The sequence below is a fragment of the Rhinopithecus roxellana genome, chromosome 16 (genome assembly GCF_007565055.1).
Source record: "Rhinopithecus roxellana isolate Shanxi Qingling chromosome 16, ASM756505v1, whole genome shotgun sequence".
NCBI lineage: Eukaryota > Metazoa > Chordata > Mammalia > Primates > Cercopithecidae > Rhinopithecus > Rhinopithecus roxellana.
Genome location: NC_044564.1, coordinates 55,179,478 through 55,205,615, shown reverse-complemented (window position 1 = coordinate 55,205,615; position 26,138 = coordinate 55,179,478). Strand labels below are relative to the sequence as shown.

General features: G+C 37.9%; 1 protein-coding gene across 3 annotated transcripts in view; it reads left to right on the top strand.

Annotated features, from left to right (window-relative positions):
* GLIS3 (GLIS family zinc finger 3) overlaps positions 1-26,138 on the top strand; it is a 491,079-nt gene that overhangs the window by 366,104 nt on the left and 98,837 nt on the right. For all 3 annotated transcript variants that reach the window (XM_030919883.1, XM_030919882.1, XM_010389229.2), the window contains 2 exons: positions 13,050-13,211; positions 17,768-17,878. In XM_030919883.1, coding sequence (XP_030775743.1) covers positions 13,050-13,211; positions 17,768-17,878 — 273 coding nt within the window. The remainder of the gene's footprint in view (positions 1-13,049; positions 13,212-17,767; positions 17,879-26,138) is intronic.

Below are 26,138 nucleotides of genomic sequence, written 5' to 3'. Positions count from 1 at the left end.
ACATCAAGCAAGACTTATAAACCATGGTGAGGCTTTGGACTTTATCTGAAAACCAGTGGGAAATCTTTGAAGAATTCTGCACAAAAGAGGAACATTATTAGATTTTTAGTTTTCGAAAGTGACTCCAGCTTCAGTGTGACACTAGATGGTGGGTAAGGACAAGAGTGGATGGGGGAGACCTATTAGGAGATCACTGAAGTAGACCAGGTGGGATGCCATAGTAGCTTAGCCTAGGGAAAGTCAGATATTGATGGAGAGAAGTATTCATGTTTGAGAGATGGTTGCAGACTTGGAGATTAGAGGCAGGTATGTGGGAGAGGGAAATGTAAAGAATGACTTGTAGGTTTTGGGGCTGAACTGCTGGGTGAATAAAGAGCAGGCAGTGAAGACTCTGGGGGAAAAGGTCATTGTTAAGTGTTGGAATATGTACTTTTGAGATGCCTGTGAGCCCTCAGTGTAGAGATACTGAATAGGCAGTAGGGCTTAGGGTTCAGAGGAGAGGTCTAGGCCAAGTTTAACAATGGAACAGTCAATAGCCATGTGTCTTCTGATATGATGCAGATTGGATTCTTATATCCACCAGTGGAAAATAGCAAAATGAACTATTTTTCTCTTTCTTGAGGAATTTTGCCTCAAAGAGAATTGAAAGTGCTACAACAAATATTTAGGCAAATATTCCATTGATTTATCATTTTTCCAGGAAAAGACAGTTTGTTGAGCACCGAATATGTATTAGGCACCTGTTAGATTATGTGAACTTCTAAAACATCTTTCTTTTTTCCATAGGTAAAGTTACTTTGAAGAAAAACTAAGCTAAGTATGCACCTAAGAAGGGCCAAGTTTTGTTACTGTTAGTAAATTGGTAGTAATTCTCAGGATCCTGTATTTGATAAAATGAAAAGGGATCTTTCTGTAAGATATTTAATTGTTTGGCTGAATGTACAATCTTGTAGGTTCTTCTAGAATTGCCATGTTGACTCTTTTATGCCAGGTATCACTTTGCATTTTTTTCTCAGCAGCCCAGGCTTCTGAGTGGCTCACAGATGCATACCACATTTGTTTTTATTTGAGAAGTATAGTTAGTTAAAAAGGAAGATTGTACCAAGAACATAAGCCTCACAGTACTTTCCTGTCATTGCTAATGGTTTAACTCTGTGCTCAGATTTTGATGAGAATGATTAGTGTAATTTAGGATAGTTGGTCTTTGTGAATTTAAATTATTAATATATTTTACTTTGTAAGAGAAAAAAAGAGAACAACTGGATTCCTTCTAAGACATGTTTCTTTTCTTATCTCCTTGACCTCTTGAAAAATAACATTCCTTTGGAGTTACACGGAGGGAATACTTGGTTAAATAACTGAGCCAAAAGGCCACGATCCTAGTTGAGGCTCTTCACTTACTAGCTGTGTGACTTTGGCAAGTCACTTAACCTCTCTACGTCTCAATTTCCTTCACTTGTAAAATGGGAACAATAAAATAGTAGATAATTTGAATACATATGGATGTTGATGATAGTGGCTCACATTTATTGAGAATTTACTATGTGCTAAATACTTTCCAGCCAAAATTTTTGGCTCTGTAAGATGGCAAAGAGATAAAATAAAGGAAGAAACATATCATGGAAACAACTCATTTTACTAATTCTTTTACTTTTTATGGAAATAATAAACAATATACTTTAAATTCAATGCAAAGGCCAACTACTCTAAATAATTAGACCCGTATTCTCATCAAATTTAAACTGAGATGAAATGTTTTCATCTACCCTAGACTTTATAATTTTAAGCAGAATTTTTCATAGATCTGTTATTCTTGTGATCATTGGAGTCAAGTTCCAGAGAGGGGATGGAAGGTGTATTAAGTAGAACAGTCAGGGGGATTGAGGTTACAATTCTGAGCCAAGGTATTTTTCGTAAGAATTATAGGGATCAAAGTGCAGTGCATGCATAACAGTGATTGAATAACTGTGAGTGTGGGTCTTAAGACTTAAAAGGTCATCAGTAGAAAGAGTTAATGGATTTAATGACAGTTTCTTACCCATGAGTGAACATATAGGATGAAGGGCATGTAGGAAGAAGGGGTAAAATGTGAGAGAGATTTCCTCATCAACCAAAAGAGAAAGACATTCAGAAATGGGATAGAGTAGTTTAAAATCAGGACAAGAAGAGAGAAGAGCAAGTGGAAAGAATGAAAGGTTTTCTGAGTCCCTGCTGTGTGACAGCTAGGCTTGTGATGGGAAAGCTATGCAGAAAAGTTCCACCTTGAAAGAAAAGAAACTGGAGGTGACGCAAATATTTTAGAAGCAAGTGAGTGGTTTTGATGAACCAGTGTGGGTTGTCACAAAAGATTGTCAATCCTAGGACTATGGAGCTGCAGTGAAGGCATCACTCTGAGATCACCCCTTTGTAATGGCCGCCAGGGCTAATGCAAGGTTTTGAGTTCCATTATTTTCATATCTCTTTCTTTTTTAGGCAGCCAGTCACGGATGATTTTTAACAAGAAGTACAGGATTTATATTTAAGAAGTGCATAGTGGAAATCGATGGCTTTTTGTTGAGAAAAGCACAGTGTCAGGAAAATATCCCTGCCACTCTCTTTCCCCCTGTCACAGTGGTGGAAATTTTACATTTGAAAGTGAAAAGGCTTAAGATATAATTTTTTAATCCCGTCTTTCCTGCCCACTTGCATCTCTTCCAAAGCTTGTCAGGGCCAGATCTGGAATAGCAAGAGCCATTAAAAATTTGGCATCTTGCACTCCGTTTTTTGGAATAAACTCAGTGTGGGCCAATTTATGGTAAATTATTCTCTTCGTGTGTGAATTTCCTTTTCTCTCTTGGCAAATTCATGCTTGCTTCTACACCCCTGCACACAGATCTTAAACACACACATTTATTACAGAATCTGTGTGGGATATGTGTGCAAGTGTTAAAGTGTGTGCCCATGGCTGTACCCACAAATGCATATGCACATATTTGCACCTATATGCCTATATGATAAGCAAATTGACTTAAACAGTTTGTCTTGGAGGTTTGTGTTGCTGTATGTATGTTAGCATACATTCTGTTGCAACCCGCAAACAGTTTCTCAGTCAAGAGATGACAGAATTCAGCAATCATTTTGGGAAACACCATAGTAAATAAATATATTGCTTAGTTCTGTTAAACCAAGCATGCCAATTCTTAATAAAACTGAAGGCAAGCAGTGGCAGTTCTCATCTTTGCAGTCAAAGACAATTAATTACTGGGCAGCCAAGTCCATTGCCAACAGGGAAGACAGAGCCAAGGCTTTGCTTCAGCCCATGTGCTTTGAACACAAACCCTGTAGCCAAGCATAGTTATAACCTGGGACACAGGATTGGAGTCTCTGCCTCCCATTCTGAGAGGTTGGCTATAGGATGGTTGACAGAGGCATGGCATCATGGGAAAGTGCTTGACCTGCTGTGTGGGGACACTTGACTCAGGGTAATTCAGGGCAAGGTCGAAAGATCTTTTTTCTTTGCATGAGAAACTCTGATGAGAGGCTCTTTCCTGGCATATGTGACAGCATATTAACTCAGCTTTTAAAGGGCAATTTAAAAGTTTCTTTTCCTTTATGTATGAAGAAGGCACACATTTGTGTGCCCTGAATTATTGCTAATAACATGTTCCCAATAGATCTGTATGTTTAGCTCAGATTTGGAAAAGGGAGCGGTAGGAAAACAGCTCACTTACTTCACCAGTGTTGCTACAAATTTCTCAGAATATCAATAAAGAAGTAAATGCTTCACATTCACAAAAATCACAACCATATGTTGTTATTAGTATTTTTCCTCACATGGTTAAATATTAAAATAATTAAAGATACATTTTACAGTAGTTCTATAGGACATTAAAATTCAGCATCTAAAACCTATAAATATATTTTACAAAAGCTTTTGCAGTGTTGACCATTTGATGTCATCATGAGCAGTAACTAACCCTACCTAATTAAAAGGCCTTAATGAGCTTACTGCACAAGAAAGTCTAGGAAATCAATATACTTTCTTACAAAGAGTTCATTCTCTCCATTTTCCTTAGCATTTATTTAGCAAATAATCTACAATCACTTGCCAAGTATATGCCAAGCCCTGTACCTAGTGCTGGCAACGAAAGTATTAATAAGACTCAGTACCTTGTCCTTATGAAGCTCACAGCCTAGTAGGGGGAACAAACAATCCAATTACTATATTTCCAAGTGTTAGCAAGGCAGTAGGCAAAGCATGGTGGGTATGTGTGGGCACTGATCTGTTGTGCCTTGGCAGAAGCCTAAAGGAAGGCTTCCCAGAGGTGGTGGCACCAAGCTAAAGGGTCAGTAGGATGTTACCAGGCACAGGAAGTAGTATACGCAAAAGTGAGAGGCAAAGAGCAACATGCTGCTTACTTAGGGAACTGCAGCTTGGCTGGCCTGGAGCCCAGGTAGGAGATATGGGGGGATAGTTAAGAGGGGACAGGCCTGATCACATATATGCTAAGCCATAGATCTCATACTTTCTTCCTCCCCCTTCCCTTCTTTGACCTGTAGTGTCTCTTTCTCTCTGTTTTTTGTTTTCTACTTCTTATTTCATTTTGCTTAATTTGTTGTCTTTTACTTCATCTTTCCCTATCTGACTTCTGAAAGTTGAAAGTATATTTCTGAGGCAGATGATTTGGAGAAACTAAAGTTATAGAGAATGTTTCTGACTTTTTTTAATACAAAAATATTGCCTAAAATTGAAAGGATGAATTATCCAAACTTCTCTTGGTTTCCTCACCTCTGCAATAGTCATCTCATTTTTATATATATAAAATAATATGGGGGTATTGGAGCAAGCAGGGTCAGATTCCAAATTTATTCTGCATGTATGTCTATCTCCTGCAACACATTATGAGCGCAGGAAAGGTAAGATGAAAACCAATGTTACTTTTGCAGAGCCTAATGCAGTACTCGTTGTGCGAGAAACTCAATATGTGCATGGTCTGCATGGAGGAGGTCACTTGGTATACTGCTGTACTTAGAGTTTGAAATAATTATTTTCTTTAATATAGAGTAGTAAAACATCTGAGCACTGCTTTTATTTGTATGCTTTATACTTCATAGAAGTATTATGCTTATATATTATAGATACATGTACATGGATTATACCTGGCTACATGGTGATCAGAAACACAGGTACACAGAAAATTAAATACTTTGGTTGCTTTTAGCTGTTTCTACGTTTTGAGTATGATACCTGGAGTTCATATGTTGAAAATTTGGTCCCCCTCTATGTATCAGTGCTGAGAGGTGGGCCTTAAAAAGTGGTTGGATTGTTAAGAGGAATTAATGCTGCTCCCGTGAGCCTGGGCTAATTGTCACAGGAGTGAGTGAGTTCTCACTCTAGTGGGACTGCATTAGTTGTCTCCAAAGCAGGCTGTTGTAAAGTGAGGTCACCTCTTGTATTCCGCCCCCTTTTCTCACATGCCAACTTCCCCTTTGGCTTCTCTGCCATGATATGACACAGTATGAAAGCCCTCAGCAAATGCTGCTGCCATGCCCTTGGAATTCTCAGTCTTCTGAACTGTGAGTTAAATAAACCTCTATTTTTTATAAATTACCCAGTCTGTGGTATTCAATTCTAGCAACAGAAGATGGAGTAAGATAGGTATGTTTATGCAGAGCTAATTACATAGCCATAAAACGTATTTGCTCTACTGGCATGTTATCAAATGCATTTTTTGTTGTCTGTCAACCCTTGAAGTATACATGCTCTTGTGGATATGTATTCACAGATTGAATGAAATCAATACTAATAAACAACAGCAGCAACAAAAACTTATTGTTGTGTTTACATAACCTCCAGACAACCAGTTTTCATTATTTACCCACTCACAGAAATAATTATTCACTTGAAATTGTAGTTTTCTGGCATTATATTGGTATAACATGAATAATACATGATACCTTATATGTGTAGAATAGCTAGAGAGGGCCATATGATATGTCTTAAGTATCAATGTTGCACTGTGAATATTCTTTTTCCAGTCATGGTATAGTACCCATGATGAGTTTCCATTTGTCCTCAGATCCTTTCAATTGTTACAAACCAGACACTTGATAATTTCCACAAAAATTTAATATGGTTCAAATGTTGCAACAGGAATAACATATTTCTCTCTACATTGTCTTGTGGCTTCTTGAAAAGTTTTTTTCATTTTCATTTTTTAAGTTGAACTCTCATTAAATTTGCTACCTCATTTCAAAGACTCTTTTAGGAATCAGCTGTTTACTCATGACCCAAATGTTAAAAAGCAACATATTCCTTTAAACCAATAAGAAACGTGTATGTACTGTCCATTTCAGTAAACCTTGTTTTATACAGATTTCTTCATCAAAAATAAGCAGCACAAGAAGCCAGGAAGTTGTATGTATGAGCTAGTTAATAGGCCCATTTTGTACACCAGAATAATAAGGAAAAACATAGTAATTTGAATCTCTTTATTACAGTTTAGGAAAACATTACAGAAAGAGTTTGATATTAATTCTACAAAAATTTTAATAATTCCAGATAATCTGGGTAAATGAGGACTGTAGGCCACTTCAGAATGCCAGATGCCAGATGACTGGCACGCACTCAGTGAGTGATTGACTCATTGAGACCAAAGTGTCACAGCCTTTTCTCCCCTCTTCCTGCCCCAGCCAAACCTAGGGTCAGGGAAACTTTGAAGATTGTTGTAGGAAATGCAAGTGCAAATCTGTTTAGATACTTGGAACCTTTGGAAACTCAGTTTGGGTTACACTGATTCCCCTGAAGTTGAGAGGACTCTCAAATTAACCAGGGACAACCTTATCACAACTTTAAATAAATTTCCAGTGAGGCTGTTATTACTCAGGGTAGAACCTTTGAAATGTTATAAAATCAGGTATTACCTTTTACCAAACCAAAGGGAAACCCAGTAACTCCTGAGTACAATGCTCTGTTAAGGACAAGAGGGTGATTAGACTGCAACATGAGTAAAATCACAAAGCAAGAATATATAGGGGCATGTTCTCTGTCCCCATTGTGGAGTTATTAGTCTGAACAAAACAAGGAGCAGAAGGAATTCCCTGTTATTCCACACAATCGATTCATGAATTAGATACTTTTTAAAAGCCTCAAAACATTTGAATGATTTTCTTTTTCTCCCTTATGTAGCACTTTCTACAAACTGATGTAAATATTAAGATTTGCTAGAGCATCTAGTACTATTAAGAATGCACTGGAAGCAGAAACCAGAGTGGCATGAGGTGACCTGTATGTCCAAATGTGAAGTCCGCAGAAGGAGAAACCCAGTGTGCTTCTGCAGTCTTTCTTGTGATTCTCGGTCCTTCTTTTCTGACTTTTCTTCTACTTTTTTTTTCCCCCTGTTATCTTCCCACTTAAATTTTAAAATTAGATTTAACTATTTCACAACCTAAGGTGTGAAACTGCCACAGTTTGGTTCTTTCTTTTCTTCTTTTATTTATTTTCTAGTTCTTTTGATTATTTTACTTCTTCTTTTTAAAATCCCACCAAACTGTGCCTTTTCGAGATTAGGGTGACCTAATGATCCCTAGAATGTTGCTTCTCAAAGTGTAACCTTCAAACATTCACCATTTAGAAGTGTCACCTGGGAGATTGTTAGAAATGCAGGATCTCAGGTCCCACCTAGCCCTAGTGAGGCAGAGTCTGTATTTTAACAAGTCTCCCAGGTGAAGCTGGGAAGCAGTGGTCTAGAAAGAAGCTTCCAGAACTAAATCCCAGCTGAATTCATGTGTCAAATTTCTCACCTCTCCTCAAGTGTGTAAGGTGGCCCTTTGACCATCTTTTTCTGAGTCACAGAAGTCATCTTTCATTTACAGCTTTTGAAGGTACATGCTTGATTCAAGTGGACTTGAACTCTTGGACTTATTGTGGAAGTCCCTTTGACAGTACCGGCAGGATTAGAAATATTTGCTGATCCTCCTGCCCATGCATTTCTTCTCTGTTATCTTTGGGCTGTATGTGGAGATGTGAACTGGCATATACTTCATCAGTCAGTTCTTGATGCGTATCTTAGCATCAGCCATCACTAATGGGATTAATTGGTCTTAATTGACGGAATTGTGAAAGTGTGTACCTCCCAGAGCTGCAAACGCTAAGCCTTAATTCAAATCAAATGTATATTTTAAAAAGCATGTCCGGCATCATAGACTCCTTTCTGTTTGGGTTTAGTTGACATTAGCAATGGTATGGAAACCTGATCAGGAAAGGTTTGCTGTTATTACTGCTTTGAATATGAACTTATGCTTCTCAGCACTCTAAGTAGCTGATTAGGGGAGGGAGTAATATTCTACTTAATTATTGGTTACACATATGGAATAAATCCTATTTTAATGGTGTCTAATGAGCCTTTCATTTTGAGAACCTTACACAAAAGCCTCTAATAGAAAGGGAAAGTAATATTTCAAAGGTCATCTTAATGCCACTTAATGTCAACAATCCGTAATCAAGCCAATATATATAGATGGTGATTACAGTCCAGCTACGATTCTTTAAATATAAAATAATCTAAATTAGCAAAGTGGTACAAGCTAAGGTTTTTTAGGTTTCCAATAACTTAAACTTTCTAATTAAAGTTTGTTGCTTGAAAACAGCCTCAGAATTAAAGAAATCCTTCTCAGAGTGAGGCTTCATTCAATGCAGTATTTTCAAGACCCATGAGTGTAAGTTCTATCACTTAACAGTTTCATGCACCGTTCCCATATGTGTCCGCAAAGCCACTGAAATGTGCAAACAGAAAATGATGGTTCCCCTTCTGTGCTTTTTCTCAACAAGGGAATGTAATGGGCAGAAGTATGGGATGTTTTATTGGTCAGGAGGCCATCGAGGGAACTTGTGGGCACACCTATTTCAGAACCAGACATCTGCCTAGTGGCAGATTAAAAAGTTGGGAATTTAAAGAGTCTCCAGTAAGAGATGGAGATTCTGAGATTTTGTCCTTTTTGCCCGCTCTGGAATGGAGATGTCTTTTCCATCCTAGGGTGGTCGCTGCTACACTAGTCCATATGACCCTTGTCTGAATTAGAAATGGGTAAATTCTCCAAAATGCTTTACTTTTATCACAAGATTTTCATCAATAAATGAACAGTGATCACAGTATGAATGGCATTCCCTAACTCACCTGCTCACACTGTAGCAGTGTTCATCAGAATCTTCTGGAGGGCCTGTTAGCAGTCAGATGACTGGACCTCACTCCCAGCATTCTGATTCTATAGGTCTGGGGTCAGAGAATGTGTAGATCTGACACGTTCCCAGGTGCTGCCATTGTTGCTGGTCTAGGGACCCCGTCTTTGAGAAACACTCCTCAGGGGTGCATCAGTATGTAACCTGCCCAGTCGTACACACTGACCTTGCTTTCATGCACATAGGGCTTACCCAGTATTTGCTGGGAAAAAATAATGCTATTTAGATAAAATTATTAACATAGGGGAAATTTTCTAGCAAGGAGCTTGGTATGCTGAATGCACACCAGGCCCCTTTTCCACCACTGCTGCTCCCCACACTGTCACCCTGCATTTGTCTCCCTTGTGCTCTATTCAGCCACCTTCTGTTTCCCCCTTGGATTCTGAGAGTTTGCTTGTTGGTTAGTGTTTCTCTTGTTTTCCTGTTCGTAGTCTGTTTTTGAACCTCGGGCAAACTCTGGCCTGATCATTCAGTCATGTGTCACTGAGTCCTGGGCTCATGGTTCTATAGTTTGTCCAGGAAGCAGAAGATCTGAAAATAGGATATTGTTCAATTTGGGTAGGAGTTGTCCAGTGACAGTGACACAAGCAGTCAGTTAATGATTTGGACCTTGGATCTCAGGATGGGCTTGAACTTTAGGAACCTCGATGAGAAAGCATCTGGCCAAACCCAAGGAAACACTCCTAATGTTCCATGCTTCCCTAAGCGTAGATGTCAGTTTACAAGGTGAGACTTGCTTCCTCATTAAAGATTTGGAAAACATGAAAAAAATAAGAAGGATAAAAGGCATCCATTTGCCCGAACAGTCAAAGAATCTAATTTTGGTATATTTTATAACAGTCTTTTATAAGCCTACCTAAATGTTGTTTTATTTTTAATGCATTTGCATTTAATTGAACTTATAAATCTAGGGGTAAAACTGCCTGAGGGAGAGGAAATTCTTGTGATGAATTACAGGGTTGTTCCCATAATAAATGATAATGATTCAGGATAAAATTGTTTGCTTTCAAGTTTCATCCAGACACCATTAGAGAAATGAATAGCACCTCCTTTCTCTTTCGGCAGAATTGTCAATGTGACAAGTTCATTCAGGTGTGGTGCCCTGCACACTCCTGTAAGGAGCTGGATATTTGGTGCCTCACCAAGGCATTTATTAATCCTTTAGTGTGTGATTTTACTGGTCTTGGGTTCTATGGTTCCTGCAAGTGAATTCTTCAACAAGAGTGAGTTGGGGGTATATGTTATGAGCCCCTGACTACATGAAATTGCCTTTCTTCTTCTGCCTTTATTCATACAACATAATGAGGTCAAACCCTTCATTCATAAACTTTTCCCTTAAGAATACTGTAATGGTATTCTGTTGTCTTCTGCCCTTTCTTGTTACAGAGGAAACATCATCTGATATCAACTGGATTTTGATTATTTTACAGATAATCTTTTTGTTGTAATTTTCAGTCCAGGTGCCTGTATTTTCCTCTGTCCTTGCTATTTGAAAATGGTCAGGATGTTCTGAGATATTGTTCATTTTGCACTGATTTGCTTGGAATCCAGTAAGCCCTTTGGTCTTTGATTATTGCTTCTGTTAAGAGTAATAACAGCAATTAGTTGAGTTTTAACTGAATATTTAAGTGGACATTTAACTGGAAAGACTTGGAAATGGTATTCTTACATATAGTTTATGTCTTATCAAGTGAACAGTTTGAATTAGTCAGGGACATGTCTTGGATCCTTCTAATCCCTTTATGGTAGAACTAGGGATGTTGTTTTATCCTGTACTCACAGAAACCTCATTAATCTTATTCTAAAGTAGTTATTCACTCTCATCCTGGTGCTAAAACAATGCAGCTTTCTCTCAGACCAAGATCTCAGGCGACTGTGGAACAGAGTGGATATGGGGCCTACTCAGGTTTGGGTACGTGCCCCTGGAGCTGGCCCCAAAATGGAATCCACCCTACAAAAGAGCCTTGCTAGGAACTAGGCTACAGACTTGGCGTGTCTAAAACCGCAAGCTCATTTCAGACCTAAGTGTGGTCCACCAGGTGATTCCAAGTCAAATAAACTGAGCTCCAAGAGTTTTCTCTGAGTCGTCATTCAAAGAGAACCCTAAAAACAGAGGTTTGGTCAGCAGAGGCCTCTTAGCTATGAGTTGGGGCTTAATTTTTTAGCCCCTTTATTCTTAAATTTGAGAGTCACTTGAAAAGCTGCAGAAATGAGCCCCTTAACTCCTCTCTCCCTCTAGTGACGTTTCCTTTCACTCTGCTGAAAAAGTAGTTGGCTTCGTCAGCATTCATCTTCTGCTCAGGCTAAATTTATTTTTATGTGAAATAGAAATCAGGAAAACACCAAAATTATTTTAAGCAAAATATCAAAATTGAAATAAACCAACATATGTCTGTGAAACATGTATAACTCTCAATCAAAAATAAGTACAACTTTCATAAATTTCTTAAAATACTCCAGCATGCAAAATCTGGACAATTTAAATAGATGGAGTTATGACATGTTTAATTATTTTTTTTACTTAGTTCATCCTTTACCTAAAGATGAGAATTCAAATAACCAAAACCTGGCTGGCTCTAGATCATTCTGTTGTGAACAATGTCCTCTACCATCTATTATCGTAAGTAAGAGAGCCAAAGAGTTTTATAAAACTTCTTGCAGCAAGGTTAAGTTATACCTGCTAATTTTGAATGGGAACCATCTGGAACTTACCTTCCTTTCGTACACACCCTCACCCCACTGCATTTCTCTATAAGAAGTGAGGCTTCTTAATTGCTCTAAATGTATTATGCTTCATTCCAGTAGGTTTTCCATATTTCTCCGTTTCCCTTCCAGTGAGAACTCAAATGGGATTAAAACTGTCTAAGTAACATAAATATTCTGGGACTTAGCATCGAAGAGAGAGTTAAAAGATAAATCCCCATCTTACCTTTATGCTTTATTTATAGGCTTTCTCTAACACGTTTTCTTTATTAGATTGTTACTTCAAGGATTGGAATCACTTTGACCCTATTAATAGTAGCTGATATTTTGGCCCCAGAAGACATTGAGTAAATATTACCGTCAATAAATACTATTGACAAACCAGTGACACATTTATTGAAATCTTAAGTCTTTTATCTTCTTTTCCTCATGAATTAGATAACAAAATGTCTAAAAGTAAAAAAAGATTAAAGTATTTATTTGGAAAATGATTTTGCACTATTTAGCTTCCTTTATAAAAGTGTGTTAAAAACTTGATCTCATTAGCCTTGTCATTACCATATATATTAACATGGTCACTCTTTTGAGGGTTGGAAAAACTTACAAATATAGTTAAGGAAATGTATGATCATATTGATCTAGTGCACGCATGTCTTTTTCATCCTGGACTCTCAGATCTTCAATTCTCCTTTTTCTCATATATCACTCTGATTTTTTCTTATTAATTTATTAGTTGTCAGAAAGTTTCTTCTTTTCCAGTTCCTTCAATTTAGGCCAATTTGGAAATGGAAAAGTGTGTTAATTTTTAATAAATCTTTAAGACACACATTACTGTATTTTTATTAACAGAGCCAGATGGCTCACAGTGAATTTTCTCTGACATAAGTAATCACAGAAATCAGTTTGGGACCCAAATCTGGTACAGAAAGTGGCATGTATATTCAGTGGAAAAATGCAGTTCACATAAACATTTGGATATTTTTAGGAGCAATATTTATTAATGTTTGGATTTGATTTTATTTTATCATTTTCACCAAAGTACAAACTAAGGACATTTTCTTTTTCCTGTCCCCCAGACTCAAATATCCAGGGTTCTTCTCAACAACCAAAAATTGTTTTCTTTTTGCAGTTTGAAGGTTGCAAGAAGGCCTTTTCAAGGCTTGAAAATCTCAAGATCCACTTGCGGAGCCACACAGGCGAGAAGCCGTATTTGTGCCAGCATCCGGGTTGTCAGAAGGCCTTCAGTAACTCCAGCGACCGCGCCAAACACCAGCGGACGCATCTGGACACTGTAAGAATGGCAGGAGCTTTCCAGTTTCCAACCCAGAACCTGGTGTGAGGAAGTGCCTGCTTGATAGTGGGCTGGTGAAGTGTTTGCTTTATGGTCTGCAGGTTACAGGGACAATGCCAAGGGCAGCAGTGGAGCCTGGTAAAAGGCCAGATGGGGCCCTATTTGGCTGTTCCATTTTTCTGTGGTAGCAGGTTATTCTAAATATTACAACCTCCTGGGACAAAAGGGTGACTTGGTCACCACTGTGTACAAAGCAAAAGCAGTTTAGGGGCTGTCATGTAGTGGATTTTAGTACAGAGAGTGATCAGTAGAGACGGCATTAAAATCAGTATTCAGATATCAAGTTGGTAATGTATGCTATTGCTAGCAATATGAAGCAGTTTTTGTTTGTTTTTCTTTGTTTTTTTCTACCCTGGTTCTTTTCCTCTTGACATAAAACTTTGCGGCTGGAATGATTTTCAAGAGTGAATTTGGCCCTTTGCTTTAGAAACCACCTGGTATTTTCACCTTCAACTAATCTAAGAAGAAACAGCGAATCTTTCCCAAGAGTTCAGTTTCCTCATGCTTTCTATCTGTTAACAGCCGCATATTCTTTGACATCAACCCTATGAGAACAATTGATTTTCATTATTACACCCTTAACTCCCTTAATGCTACAACATTTTGCTCATTCCCAAATGCCTTTTCTATGATTCTTGTCTTTTATTTTCTCAATTACGTTGATAGCCCTCCTTTGCATTTCCCAGGTTTTGATGCCATTTTCCTTATACTAGGCCAGGTAGACTCTATGTAATTTCACTTTGCTTAACAAAGCCATCAGGATAAGTGTATTATACACATCATAGATCTCTTATCCCACATTCTTGCAAATAATGTATTCATGACAGTACTTTTTCGGTGTTAACATTCTGATGTCTATTATTAAACTACACTAGAGTTTGAATTTTGAAAAGATACTGTTATTTCTACACACCTTCTCATACATATTTAAGATCCTTCTGATGTTATAGTTGACATATTTGTTAAATTTTATATTAGTCTCTATTAGTCATATTCATAGAAGTCATTTTAGCTATATGTCACATAACCTTTCTAAACAGAATTGTCCCCGAATATGCATAAATGTGATGGTTTGCCTAGTAAATATCTCAAATATAGTTAGAGCAGCATGGGTGTAGGATGGACCCAGTTTCTACTCTACCTGAATTCAGTGATTTTAGGGCCAATAAAATAGAATACTATGAATAAATGTGGTGAATAGTGGGATTTTTCTAAGTAGAAAAAGAAAAAAAAAGAATAAATTGTGTTAAAATGCCCTATTTTGTTGTGCCTAAAATGCTCTTGGTGGGATCAAACAAATTTTCCAATTTGTCATTAATCTTTATCATGGGAGAATGAACATTTATGAGACAAGACTGTCTTGAGAAATTGCTTCTACTCCACCTAGTTATCTGTAGTTAGAAAGAGCTATTGTGAGGCTAAGTGTTATGGTGTCGCACTGGCCTCCTTTGCTTGGAGCTAATTTTAGCTAATCAAACTAAGAGCATTTTCAGAAATCATTTTGGAATAAAAATATATATCTTTTTTAAAAAAAACATTTGAGGAAAACTACCTAATACAGTGATTTCCCGATTTTTGTTAATGCAATAGCTTTTAAAACTCAGCTATTTTTGTTTTTTTGGAAAAATTATTTCTCTATTAAATATTTTTAAAGCATCATTTTTTCCTTTAAGCTCCAAACTAGCTCCTGTTTAAACTTTTACTACATTTAACAAATCAGTAAGCTCTTTTAAAATCCTATAGAAACCACACACTTGATTTTAAAAACAAACTGTACTTGCTTGAAGAATTTATTATTTAAATTTAGGTCCTTGTTCCCTTTCATTAAGCACTCCTTATGCTAATATTGTCAGAATTTTGGATAAAGTATCTTTCTTCAACTAAGTGGATTCCTTATTTGTAGAAAAAATGGTTTTCCCATAAAGATTACTGAGTTCCTAATTCTAACCCTTAATAGTTATATTAATTAATTTCTTTATTAGCATCTTAATATCTAGACAGGGAAAGTAATTGTACAGTACAGGTGGAAAATAACAAAATATATAGTTGGATGAAGTGTAGCATGCTAGTTAAAGCTTAGATAACCTGAGATAAAATGACGGGTGCAGCAGTACTACTTAGATCAGTCCCTGACATTGCTATTTTGGCATACCAGTCCCTCCCTGGTGGCTGACAACAAGAGAAGAAAGTGAAGGTCAGCTGAGAGGAACAGTGAGTGTGTAGTCAAGCTTTCTCCAAGAACATCTCAAAATCAAATAGAAAACCGGGCATGGTGGCTCACGTCTATAATCTCAGCACTTTGGAAGGCCGACGTGGGTGGATCACCTGAGGTCAGGAGTTCAAGACCAGCCTGGCCAACATGGCGAAACCCCATCTCTACTAAAAACACAAAATTAGCTAGGCATGGTGGTGCATACCTGTAATCCCAACTACCTGGGAGGCTGAGGCAGGAGTATCTCTTGAACCCGCGAGGCGGAGGTTGCGGTGAGCCGAGATCGTGCCATTGCACTCCAGCCTAGACGACAGAGTGATACTTTGTCTCAAAAAAAAAAAAAAAATTCAAATAGAAAATGACATTACCAACCTAAATTGTAGTGATCATGGTAATAATAATGGCATCAGTGTATATAATTTGTTAATAGTCATCAAGTCTTTTGTACATGTAACATCTCCTCTAATGCTCAAAGCATAAGCTTTTACAATGGGATTGCCAGTAAAGATCTTAGCTAGTTGCGCTCCTGAAGACAGGGCAGGGTGGGGAAGGCTAGTGCAAGAAGGCTATGCGAATTCAGAAAAGATTCCCAAGTTAAAGAAAATCTTTGCTTACTCAGTAGAAACTAACTGGCAAGTGACTTTAGCCAATAATCTCACTGTTTTGTAGAAACCATGAGATATCGAGAACCTGCTTTATCCATTGTTCACTTTTAGATCCCTAATCTGAAACCCAGTGCCGAGCACATCCCAGAAGCATACTTTTGAGTGATTCAACCAACCAGACAGTCAGTCAGTCAGTCAATGAACACAGCAGATATCAAACATAGAATTCAAGTTTGGTATGTCAAATTAAATTGTATATTCATGATTTAACCTTGTTCTTGGAATCAAAAATGACACACAAAAAAGGAGTGAACCATAAATATGGCTTCTAGCAGGTCAAATAATGTAATCCACTTATTTGTTGGCTCACAGAATGACACACATGTACATAAAAACAGAAGCAACAATAAAATCAAATTAGTCAGATGATGATGATGATTATTATTTTATTATAACAAGTTTCTAGAGCAAGAATCCTGAGACAGGGTTTCAGGTCTGTTCCTTACATTTCACATCATACAAGCACAGCTCTAATACCTTACTTGATGAGACTCTAAGCAGATCAGTTACTATTAATATATGTTATAAACACAGTTAATCCTGTGATTTTTAAATTTTTCATTTCTTGAAAAAGCAGAAGATTTTGATTTATCTCACAACTGAAGAGTCATAGCCACAAACCTTTGATAAGTTTAAGGGTCATAACAGTAGGAATAAGTGCTGAAATGTGAATGGGTGTGAGCTGCTGTTATTCATTCATTTCTATTATGTACCGAGCACGAGGGATACAAAAATTTAAAAATGCCAGGCATGGTGGTGCATACCTTTAATCCCTGCTACTCAGGAGGCTGAGGCAGGGGAATCACTTGAACCCAGGAGGCAGAGGTTGCAGTGAGCCGAGATTTCATCACTGTACTCCAGCCTGAGCAACAATAACAAAACAACATCTAAAAAAAAAAAAAAAAAAAAGAGCCTAGACTCAGCCTTAAGCACCATACCTCACATCTCCCAAGAGCATGGGGGAATTGAAATAGCCAAAATGTGTGTTCTGATTGCACTCAGCCAAGAGCTTATTCACTTAAGTCAGGCTCAACACTAGGACACCTCTGCAACTAATAATATTAATGCTTCTCTGGATGATTTTTCACGTGTCTGTTTGAAACCTACTGTCTCTTACTCACTTTACACTAATTTTCTCTTCTTAATTCTCTCCCTTTCTCTTCTGAATCAGGTTTCTTCTGAAAAATACCCAGTTTTTTTCTGGACTTTACTACAGCTTCTTTACCTGAACCCTTAAAGAATTGTGTTTACTAGTTTCTGACAGTACCAAAGATTATTCTCAGGGAAACATAACTGTAAGTATGACTAGAGATGCTTACTAATAATTTCCACATTAAAAAGTGCCACAAGCGGTTTTGTGGTTAGAGTGTACACTAAAGCAATCTCTTAGAAATCATCAAGGATAGGGCATCTCTTTGTTTCTTGAAAGTTTACCCTTATCTTAACCATCATGCAAAGTTACTAGACTTCGTAATTAAAATGCATGAGTATTAGCTAGCATTTCACATCAGTGAATTGGTAACAGCTCATGCTCTGAAGTCAATAGTCTTTGAGTGAAACATTCCCCAGTTACCTTTATGATTTAACCACAGCTGTTTCTTTCTTTCTTTCTCATTTAGAAACCTTATGCTTGTCAAATTCCAGGATGTACCAAACGCTACACAGACCCAAGTTCCCTAAGAAAGCATGTGAAGGCACATTCTTCCAAAGATCAACAAGCAAGGAAAAAGGTAATTTTAAAAGAGAATCTTCTAGTCGGGAAAAGCATGTTCAAATTATTCTTGTAGTACACGAAGCTTCTGCAGGGCACTTGAAATTCTTATACTTCTCATGGTGTAACCTGCTTTAGACCATTTGAGGAGGTAAGTCTCCCATGAAGTAACAGCGAGGCTACGGTTTGCATAGCTGATATAGCTATGCGAATTTCTGGGGAAGGCTTGTATAATAGGAATCAGAGAAAAGTAAGGAAGGTCCCTTAAACTGGAAAGCAACAAAAAGCTTTTGTGGAAGTTAAGTTCAGATAGCTAAACATAATTGAATTGGGAAAAACAACACCACAGAAATCCTTCTGGAAATAAGTACTTTTTTTTGGCTAATAAAATATCAATTAGCCAAAATCGTGAAGCTCTAATGAAGAAGGTAAGTAAGTCTCTAGGACAAGTAGAGAGCATTCTTTACGCTTAGAGAAAAAGCAGATTTCTGAATTTGTATGAAAATCTGAAAAAGGAATTGAACTTAAAATCACTTTGACATTAATGAGGGGTTAATGCATTTTCAAAGTTCATAAAAATCATAATATCTCAGATTTGGAAGAAATGTTAGAGACCAACCAGCCAGTCCACCTGGCTTGCTCTCCTAACTCCGTAAGATGTCTAGCAAGGGGTTGACTGCACCGTGCTTCAACCCTTCCAGAGACAGAGAGTTTACTACCTTTCAAGGCATTTCCTAATAACTAAGTTTTTACATTTTTGGATCAATGAGTATCTTCTATTCATGGCAGAAAACATGTTGAGCTGACCTTGGCTTTTTGAGTGTTTTATTGGTATTGAGATGGGTTCTTGATTCATTTAAGGGCCCTTTATAACAAATTTAAGGGCAGTTTAAGACTCAACGTATTTCAAGTGATTGAACCCCATGGCAAGGGTTTTCAGGTCACCATGGCTTCTACTGAGAAATTTTGCATTCTTTCATGGTTTATAGGGATTTAACACTTTTATGTTGGGAAATGCTCTGTAGTCTTCTTGTTACTTGAGATTTTTTTTTCTTCCTTGAGAAGTGTTAGCACAGTGCCAGCCAAGGGTGCATATATGGGAAGAATTTGACCTTTTCCTTGAGAGTTAGAAAAATGCTCAGTCAGGGGGTTTGACAGATAGTCTTAATTGCATACAAACCCACTCTTGTAAGTTAATTGTTAAAATCATTTTCCCCTAGAAATATAGTTAAATTTCTTTAATTGGAATCCCAGTAAATTGATATCTGTGATCATTAGACAGACACTGGATTTGCTCTTGTGTTTCAGAAAAGCAAAGGAACTGCTAAGTTAATTAATAATGTAAATAAAGTGAGAAAGCACGTGCTTAATCTTCTTAACACACCGTTTTTGCATGGTATTAACTACTTTCAGCAGGACCACTGTCTGTTGTTTTGTTATCATCTATATATACCTTATAAATTTGAATTAGTAAAAAAAAAAAAAAAAAAAAAAAAAAAAACACCTTCTAGATGAGGGGGTTTTCTTCCCCCTGAATCTGATCATTTTCTGCCTCCAAGTTGTCCAAATGTGTAAGGTTTTATTGTAATAGTGAATCTGTCATTAACATCGGAGAGTACCCTTGTAGAGATTAACAATTGTCATGGACGTGAAAGAGTATCAGTCCCCTATCTAGACAAATAAGCAACACTGTAATGTTCAAGTTAAGAAGGTAACCTAGGTTGACAGATTTGGAAATGTAATGGGATATTTTCAGGAATTATTAATGGTTTCTCCTGTTCAAACTTGATTTGTTTCAGCCTCTGTATAAAGAAAGAGTAGTTTCGATTGTGTGAGAGATTATTGAAGCACTAACTGAAAAAAGAAAACCAGATCTTGAGACTACAAAATATTATTTTACTGACAATTTGCAGACACCATTTAACAAGCAATCTAAATAAACAAGGGTGCACTTTCAAGGAGCAGTATTGTAATCTCATGTCAAATATTGCAGTGTTATCTTAATTTTGTCTTATGTAAAAGAAGACCCTGTCTCTCAAATGGCTTAGCTTTTGATGTTCACTGTTTTCTGCAAGTGGTTGAATTGGATTTCATTGACTTGTTGACTTGCATTGCGCAGCCCTTAGTGATAAGTTTGCAGTGTTTACTTTCCGATTTTAGCCTGTCTTTTTGTCCAAAGATTTTAAAAATTCTTTATGAATCCATGATGGATTAATTTGTGGAAATTAAAATGATGAAAGTTGCTCCATCCAACAAAAAAAGGAAATGTCACTCCCAGGAGAAGCAGTTGCTAATAAACCAGAAACTAGTCAATCCATATTTCCAAATCTTGTGCTGATATACCAGTGTGTAATATTTACATGGTACAATGTTGTTACTAGACCTTGGAGAGATTCTAATTGCTCACTCGCATCAGGACTTGGTATTTGAAATATTTCCTGGCAGCAATGAAAAAAAAAAAAGAAACAATAAACCTTTTAAGGCAGAATTAAGATTATTTACGACTTTAATTAAAAATTGAAAACTGGCATCATTTCAAAAAAGCCTTTACAAAAATGCGAATTAATCAAAAACAACCATAAAAATCCCAAGGTGATAAAGGCACAGTGGAGTAATGGTCCTAGTCCTAGGGAATTGTTTTGTTGAAAAGAATAAAACCCTTTTCTGTCACACTCTGTTAGTCATGGACTTATTTAATATACCCTGCTTGCCTGCCTGCCTCTAATCCTCTTTGTAACCTCCCCCTAGACACTAAATGACATTATTTTGGTCTTAACGTTGCCAGTTTTATGAGTCCTACTGTGGCATCAGGGCCAGTGACAAGACACCCATAGCCATAGATAAATGCATGTGAGGAGAGGCAGGGATCTCATAAGTGATGCCCTGACTGTGGGCATGTGGCCCTTTCCCACACCTGTCGGATCCTACTGAAAACCAGAAAAACCTGAAATCCCAACTAAACATTATTCAAGCTGTGAAGAGAAAGAAAAAGAAGAAGAAAAAAACTCTTCTGCAAAGGAATGGGGATAATTTGGTTCATTGCATGCAGAAGAGTAACTTTTCTCTTTGCATAATTCGTGCACACCCACACATCCCATCAGCCGATGTACAGACATCTTTCATGGAATGTCCTTTGCAGATCTCGAGTCCATTAAATCAAGGGTTACACAGAAAAATGGGTAGCAAAATACTCAAGTCACCGACTATGGTCTCCACAGAGAATAGAAGAAGTTAGCCTGTAGAGCAAAAGGCAGAATCTGTCCTTCAATTCTGTCTGATAATGAGTAAGTGAAATAAGAGAAAACTAAGGCAATAAGCCACTTGAAATTTTCCTCAAGGCTATGAGCTTTATCAGAATGTTTTATTTTCACCTTGGAAGTGCCATAAGCAGGAGGGTTTCCTTTAACTCTAGCCTGATATCGAAATGGACTTTTTAAAAGTGCATGCAAAGAATGCCTGACCAGAAGTTAGAGGTAACATGAATCTTTCATCCATTTCACGTTTCCACAAAGATTCAAACTTTATTTGTGATTTGTTAAATGTTTGTTAAAGATTGACCTATGATCTGCTGTGGTTGATGGCTTTCACTTTTGTGACCTCAAAACAAGCTGTTATAAACCAAGCATTTGAAATGGGTGCAAATGCAACACACATTTATATTTCCTACATAGAGAACAGCTCTGTATTGCTTTCTGGCAAAATTAGGGCAGTCTATTTACTGTAACTCTTCATAGAGAACTGGTAACTTTTGGGAATCGGTTCAGAGCCACCACCACCTCTCCCCGCTATATACTCAATACCAGAAAATTTTCATTAAGTACCACATAAGCTCACCTTGCTTTGTACAGTTCTTTGAATCTTTAAGAGCTATGTGAAAATATATATTTTCCTTTAAATTGAAGCATATATTAAGTGGACTAATAAGGCTCACTTTTTCTGTCAGTTGCTTTCAGTCATGGTCTAGACGGCAGATGGTTTATGCACAAGTAGGATACATGACCAGGGGCCGCCCCAGATTTTGCAATCCCTTTTCATTTTTTTCCTTTCTTGTTTCTGCTCAGGAATAAATTAAAAATCAGTTATACTATTAATAGAATATTAGTAATAGGCACATATCACAGACATATCATCTCAAGATGAACTAGTCCACCTCTTCCTCTCACATTTTAGAAACTATATTGGAATGCAGGTGAGGGAGAGTGATGCTGTTATAGGGATGACATTCAAATAGCACTGATTTTTTAAAAGTGAGTCACAAACTTCTGTACTTTAATCATTGTTGATGATGCATTACTTACCTCACACCTCAAAATGATGGTGAGATATACCTGAATATCCTGATGCTCTCATTTGAAAGTAACTTACTTCAATAAAGACTCTGGGAGATGCTTTTGTAAAACAAGTGCTTTTGGTTAGAAATTTTTATGCTAATTAATAATTAAACTCAAATGAAAAAATAAGCCATCTTAAATTTAACACTGTGCCAATAGCACTGATTTGAAGTTGAAACCAGTTGCTTAGAGGCTTCCCTTTTAAGTAGACCCAATATTATGCCAGCTATGCTTTCCAGAGCATTTTGATGCTGCATGGTGATGGGAGCTATTTAAAAAGAGGTAAGAATCCATAATTTGCAGGAATTGGGAGAGGTTGTCAATGAAAGTGACCACTTAGTGAGAATAAGCTTCTCTTCCTTTCTTGAGTGATCAGAGAAGCTGTCTTTGGCCTTTCAGTAAGTATAGAAAAAGATCGAAAGATGTCTACCACTATCTCTGGGGTAATGGTCCAGGATCTTATTTCGTGCTTAAAGCTGTTTCCCAAGGTGTGCGCTTTAGAATACATTCCACAGAATGTTATTAGATATTTCTTTTAAAAAGACTTTTTGGTCATATAAGTTTAGGACACACGAAGCTAAGTACTATTCAATGGTTTCTTTCTTGCAAGAGTTCTCAGAGCCTTGGATATACGAGTATTCCAGAAGGAAGATAGTATTAGGCATTGCTCAAAATTACTTGGCCAACTAAACCATCTTTGCTTTTCTGTAGGATCTCAACAAACTACTCTTCTACTAAATTACTTGCAAAGTACAATCTCAAAGAATTCCATTTATTCTACTCAACAGATATTTATTGAGTACTTATTGCATGTCAGGCACTAGGTTAGATCCAGAGATAGAAATGCGCATTACACAAACATGTTCTGTGCCCTCATAGATTTACATTCTCTTGATGAAAGTCCAACAACAGTAAAAAAAAAAAAAAAAAAAAAAAAAAAACACGGAAAGTCAGCAACGTAAATACAGACAGGGAAACAATAAGGGTACTGATATGGATATTAACAGAGGGTGGCCTATTGAGGTGAGATGGGCAGGAAAGGCCTCTCTGAGGAGCTGAGCATATTTTTAGTGGGAACACATTCAAATGACGAAATTAGAAATGAGGCCAGTCCCTCAATGGCTCACGCCTGTGGGAGCCCCAGCAGTTTGGGAGGTCAAGGTGGGTGGATCACTTGAAGCCAGGAGCTCAAGACCAGCCTGGCCAACATGATGAATCCCCTTTTCTACTAAAAATACAAAAAAATTAGCCAGGTATGGTGACATGCACCTGTAATCCCAGCTACTTGGAAGGCTGAGGCAGGAGAAATCCTTGAACCTGGGAGGCAGAGGTTACAGTGACCTGAACCATAGTCATGCCACTGCATTCCAGCCTTTGTGACAGAGTGAGAAAAAAAAAGAGAGAGAGAGAGAGAGAGAGAAAGGGAGGAAGGGAGGAAAGGAAGAAATAAATGAAAAAAATATAGATTGGCTGCAAATTTTTAAAAAGCATTGCGGGCCGGGCGCGGTGGCTCATGCCTATAATCCCAGCCCTTTGGGAGACTGAGGCGGACAGATCACGAGGTCAGGAGATCGAGACCATCCTGGCTTACATGGTGACACCCTGTCTCTACTAAAAATAAAAAAAAACTAGCCGGGCATGGTGGCAAGTGCCTGTAGTCCTAGCTACTCAGGAGTCTGAGGCAGGAGAATGGCATGAACCCGGGAGGCAGAGCTTGCAGTGAGCAGAGATCGTGCCACTGCACTCCAGCCCGGGCTACAGAGCGAGACTCCGTCTCAAAAAAAAAAAAAAAAAAAAAAAAAAAAGAGAGAACCTGATACTACTAACACTACAGCAATAGATGTTAGGATCATCTTAATTTGTTTTAATTGCACCTTTCTGCAGCCTGTCCTTCTTAAATGAGATGGCACTCAATTGAGGGACTGCATGCTAGACAGTGAAAAGCATAGCTTAGTGCTCCCACTTAAGAAAATGACTCAGATGGTCAGCATTTGTGATTCTCTGAGTACACTCTGTCCTCACTTAATGGCCTTGATAGGTTCTTGGAAACTGCAACTCTAAGCGACATGATGTGTAACAAAACCAATTTTACCAAAAGCTAATTGATAAAACAAGAATTAAGTTCCTAGGGCATATTTCTGGTCAGAAAAACATCATCAAACTTCCAAATAAAGATCTCAAACACTTAACATTAAACATTGAAGTGAATGTGAGCTTATGTACATTTAAGAAAGATTATTAAAAGCAAATACAAAAATTATTTTCCCAATTGTTTAAGTTCAAGATTGAGGGTGGCTGGATCCTACCCCAACAGCTCAAGGCCTGGAGAGGATTCCATCTTATCACAGTGCGCGCACACGCACACACACGCACACAAACGGACCATGTAGACACACCCTTTCACCTAATGGTAACATCTTTGGTACATGGGAGGAAACCAGAGTACCTGGAGAAACCCATACAGACATGGGGAGAACACTTCACACAGACAGTGGCTCCAGTCAGGAATCAATTTTTTTTCTCATCAGCACTATAAAGACACCACATTATTCCAGGACCTGCTGTACTCAGTACAGGCGAGGCCCCATGCCAGCTCTGAGGATTTAGAAACAAGACCTGGCCCTGCCCTCCTGAAGATTACATTCTACCAAGAGACACCAGTAGATGCCTGCTTTCAGTACAGTGGGGGAAATGCTATGATAAAGTCACACAGAGAGAGCTTCTGGAACATGGTACTTGGGAGTTCCTTCGCAAACGACAGAGATTGTTAAGGAGTAGTCTTGTATTTACTGTCCAAAAGCAATAAGGAGGTCAATATTATTCTTTATTACATTACAATATTTTATCAAATGTAACAAAGTAGTTTTATTTCTATTCCCCCTGAAAATTGGTAATTGGGACCAAAAATAGGTTTTTGGGGCACAGTTCTGGCCAACTATGTAAGGAATGAGGACCCTCTGACAGGTGCTTTAATGAGCTATTCAGGCTGTACAGTGCCTAGCACAGCTACCTTATGGAAAGAGTTCCTAGATAATTGTTTTTCTGATTGACTGACTGACAGAAGCCTTCTAAGCTTCTTATTCCCTGTCTCTTATTAAATTTTGTGCATTCTTGATGAAAATCACTTTGGAATAAAAGCATTTAGCTCAGGCTCTCTGCTACCTAAATATAGTGTCCTAAAATCTCATAACACAGCTCACTATTGCCCTTCTCAGGCACTCCCTCTCCATCCCCACCAAAGTATTCATGTCCCTTGTGCAAGCACTGCTCCCTCTGGTAGTTCTCTCTTGTCTTTCCTTTTCAGCTTCAGTTGAGCTGTGTCATTGATATCCATGGGCAGTATCTTCCCATTTGTTTGTATCCTGGCTCTCTGATCTGTGAAGGTTTGTTTTCAGGGTGACTTCACACAAGGGCGTGGATAAGCCTAATACAAAAATTTTTCATGGTGCATACCAGGCAGATGGCCTTGTCTTAGAGTGGTGTTTGGATTGGACCTCAGAAGGTATGGACTTCTTTTAAGCAGTGCCATGAATTGCTTCAGGACTTACCTTAAGTTACATTCCCCTGGTTTTTCCATTTTCCCTTCTTTGCAACTAGCTTGAAAGGCAACATGGGGCCCCAGAAGTGAAAGGGGAGCTAGTTCAGTAGAAAGCATTGTTATGCCACATACCTGCAATCCATGGCAGTCTACTGTAACTGACAACAGACCAGTAGTATCCTTGGAAATATTTTCCTTTCTAAGAACTGAATATTCTTTCAGTGATTACTAGAGCCAGTCTTTCTGGTCATATAGATACTCAGACGATAGCACAACAGAAGATCCAGACAAAGGAAAGCAAGCTGGAATCCAAACTAGAGGGAATTTAAATCAAATTTGAACCTGTGAAATCTAATTATATTCAGGGGTTTTTGACTTGGGGCTCATAGACCATGGACAAAGGCCCATGG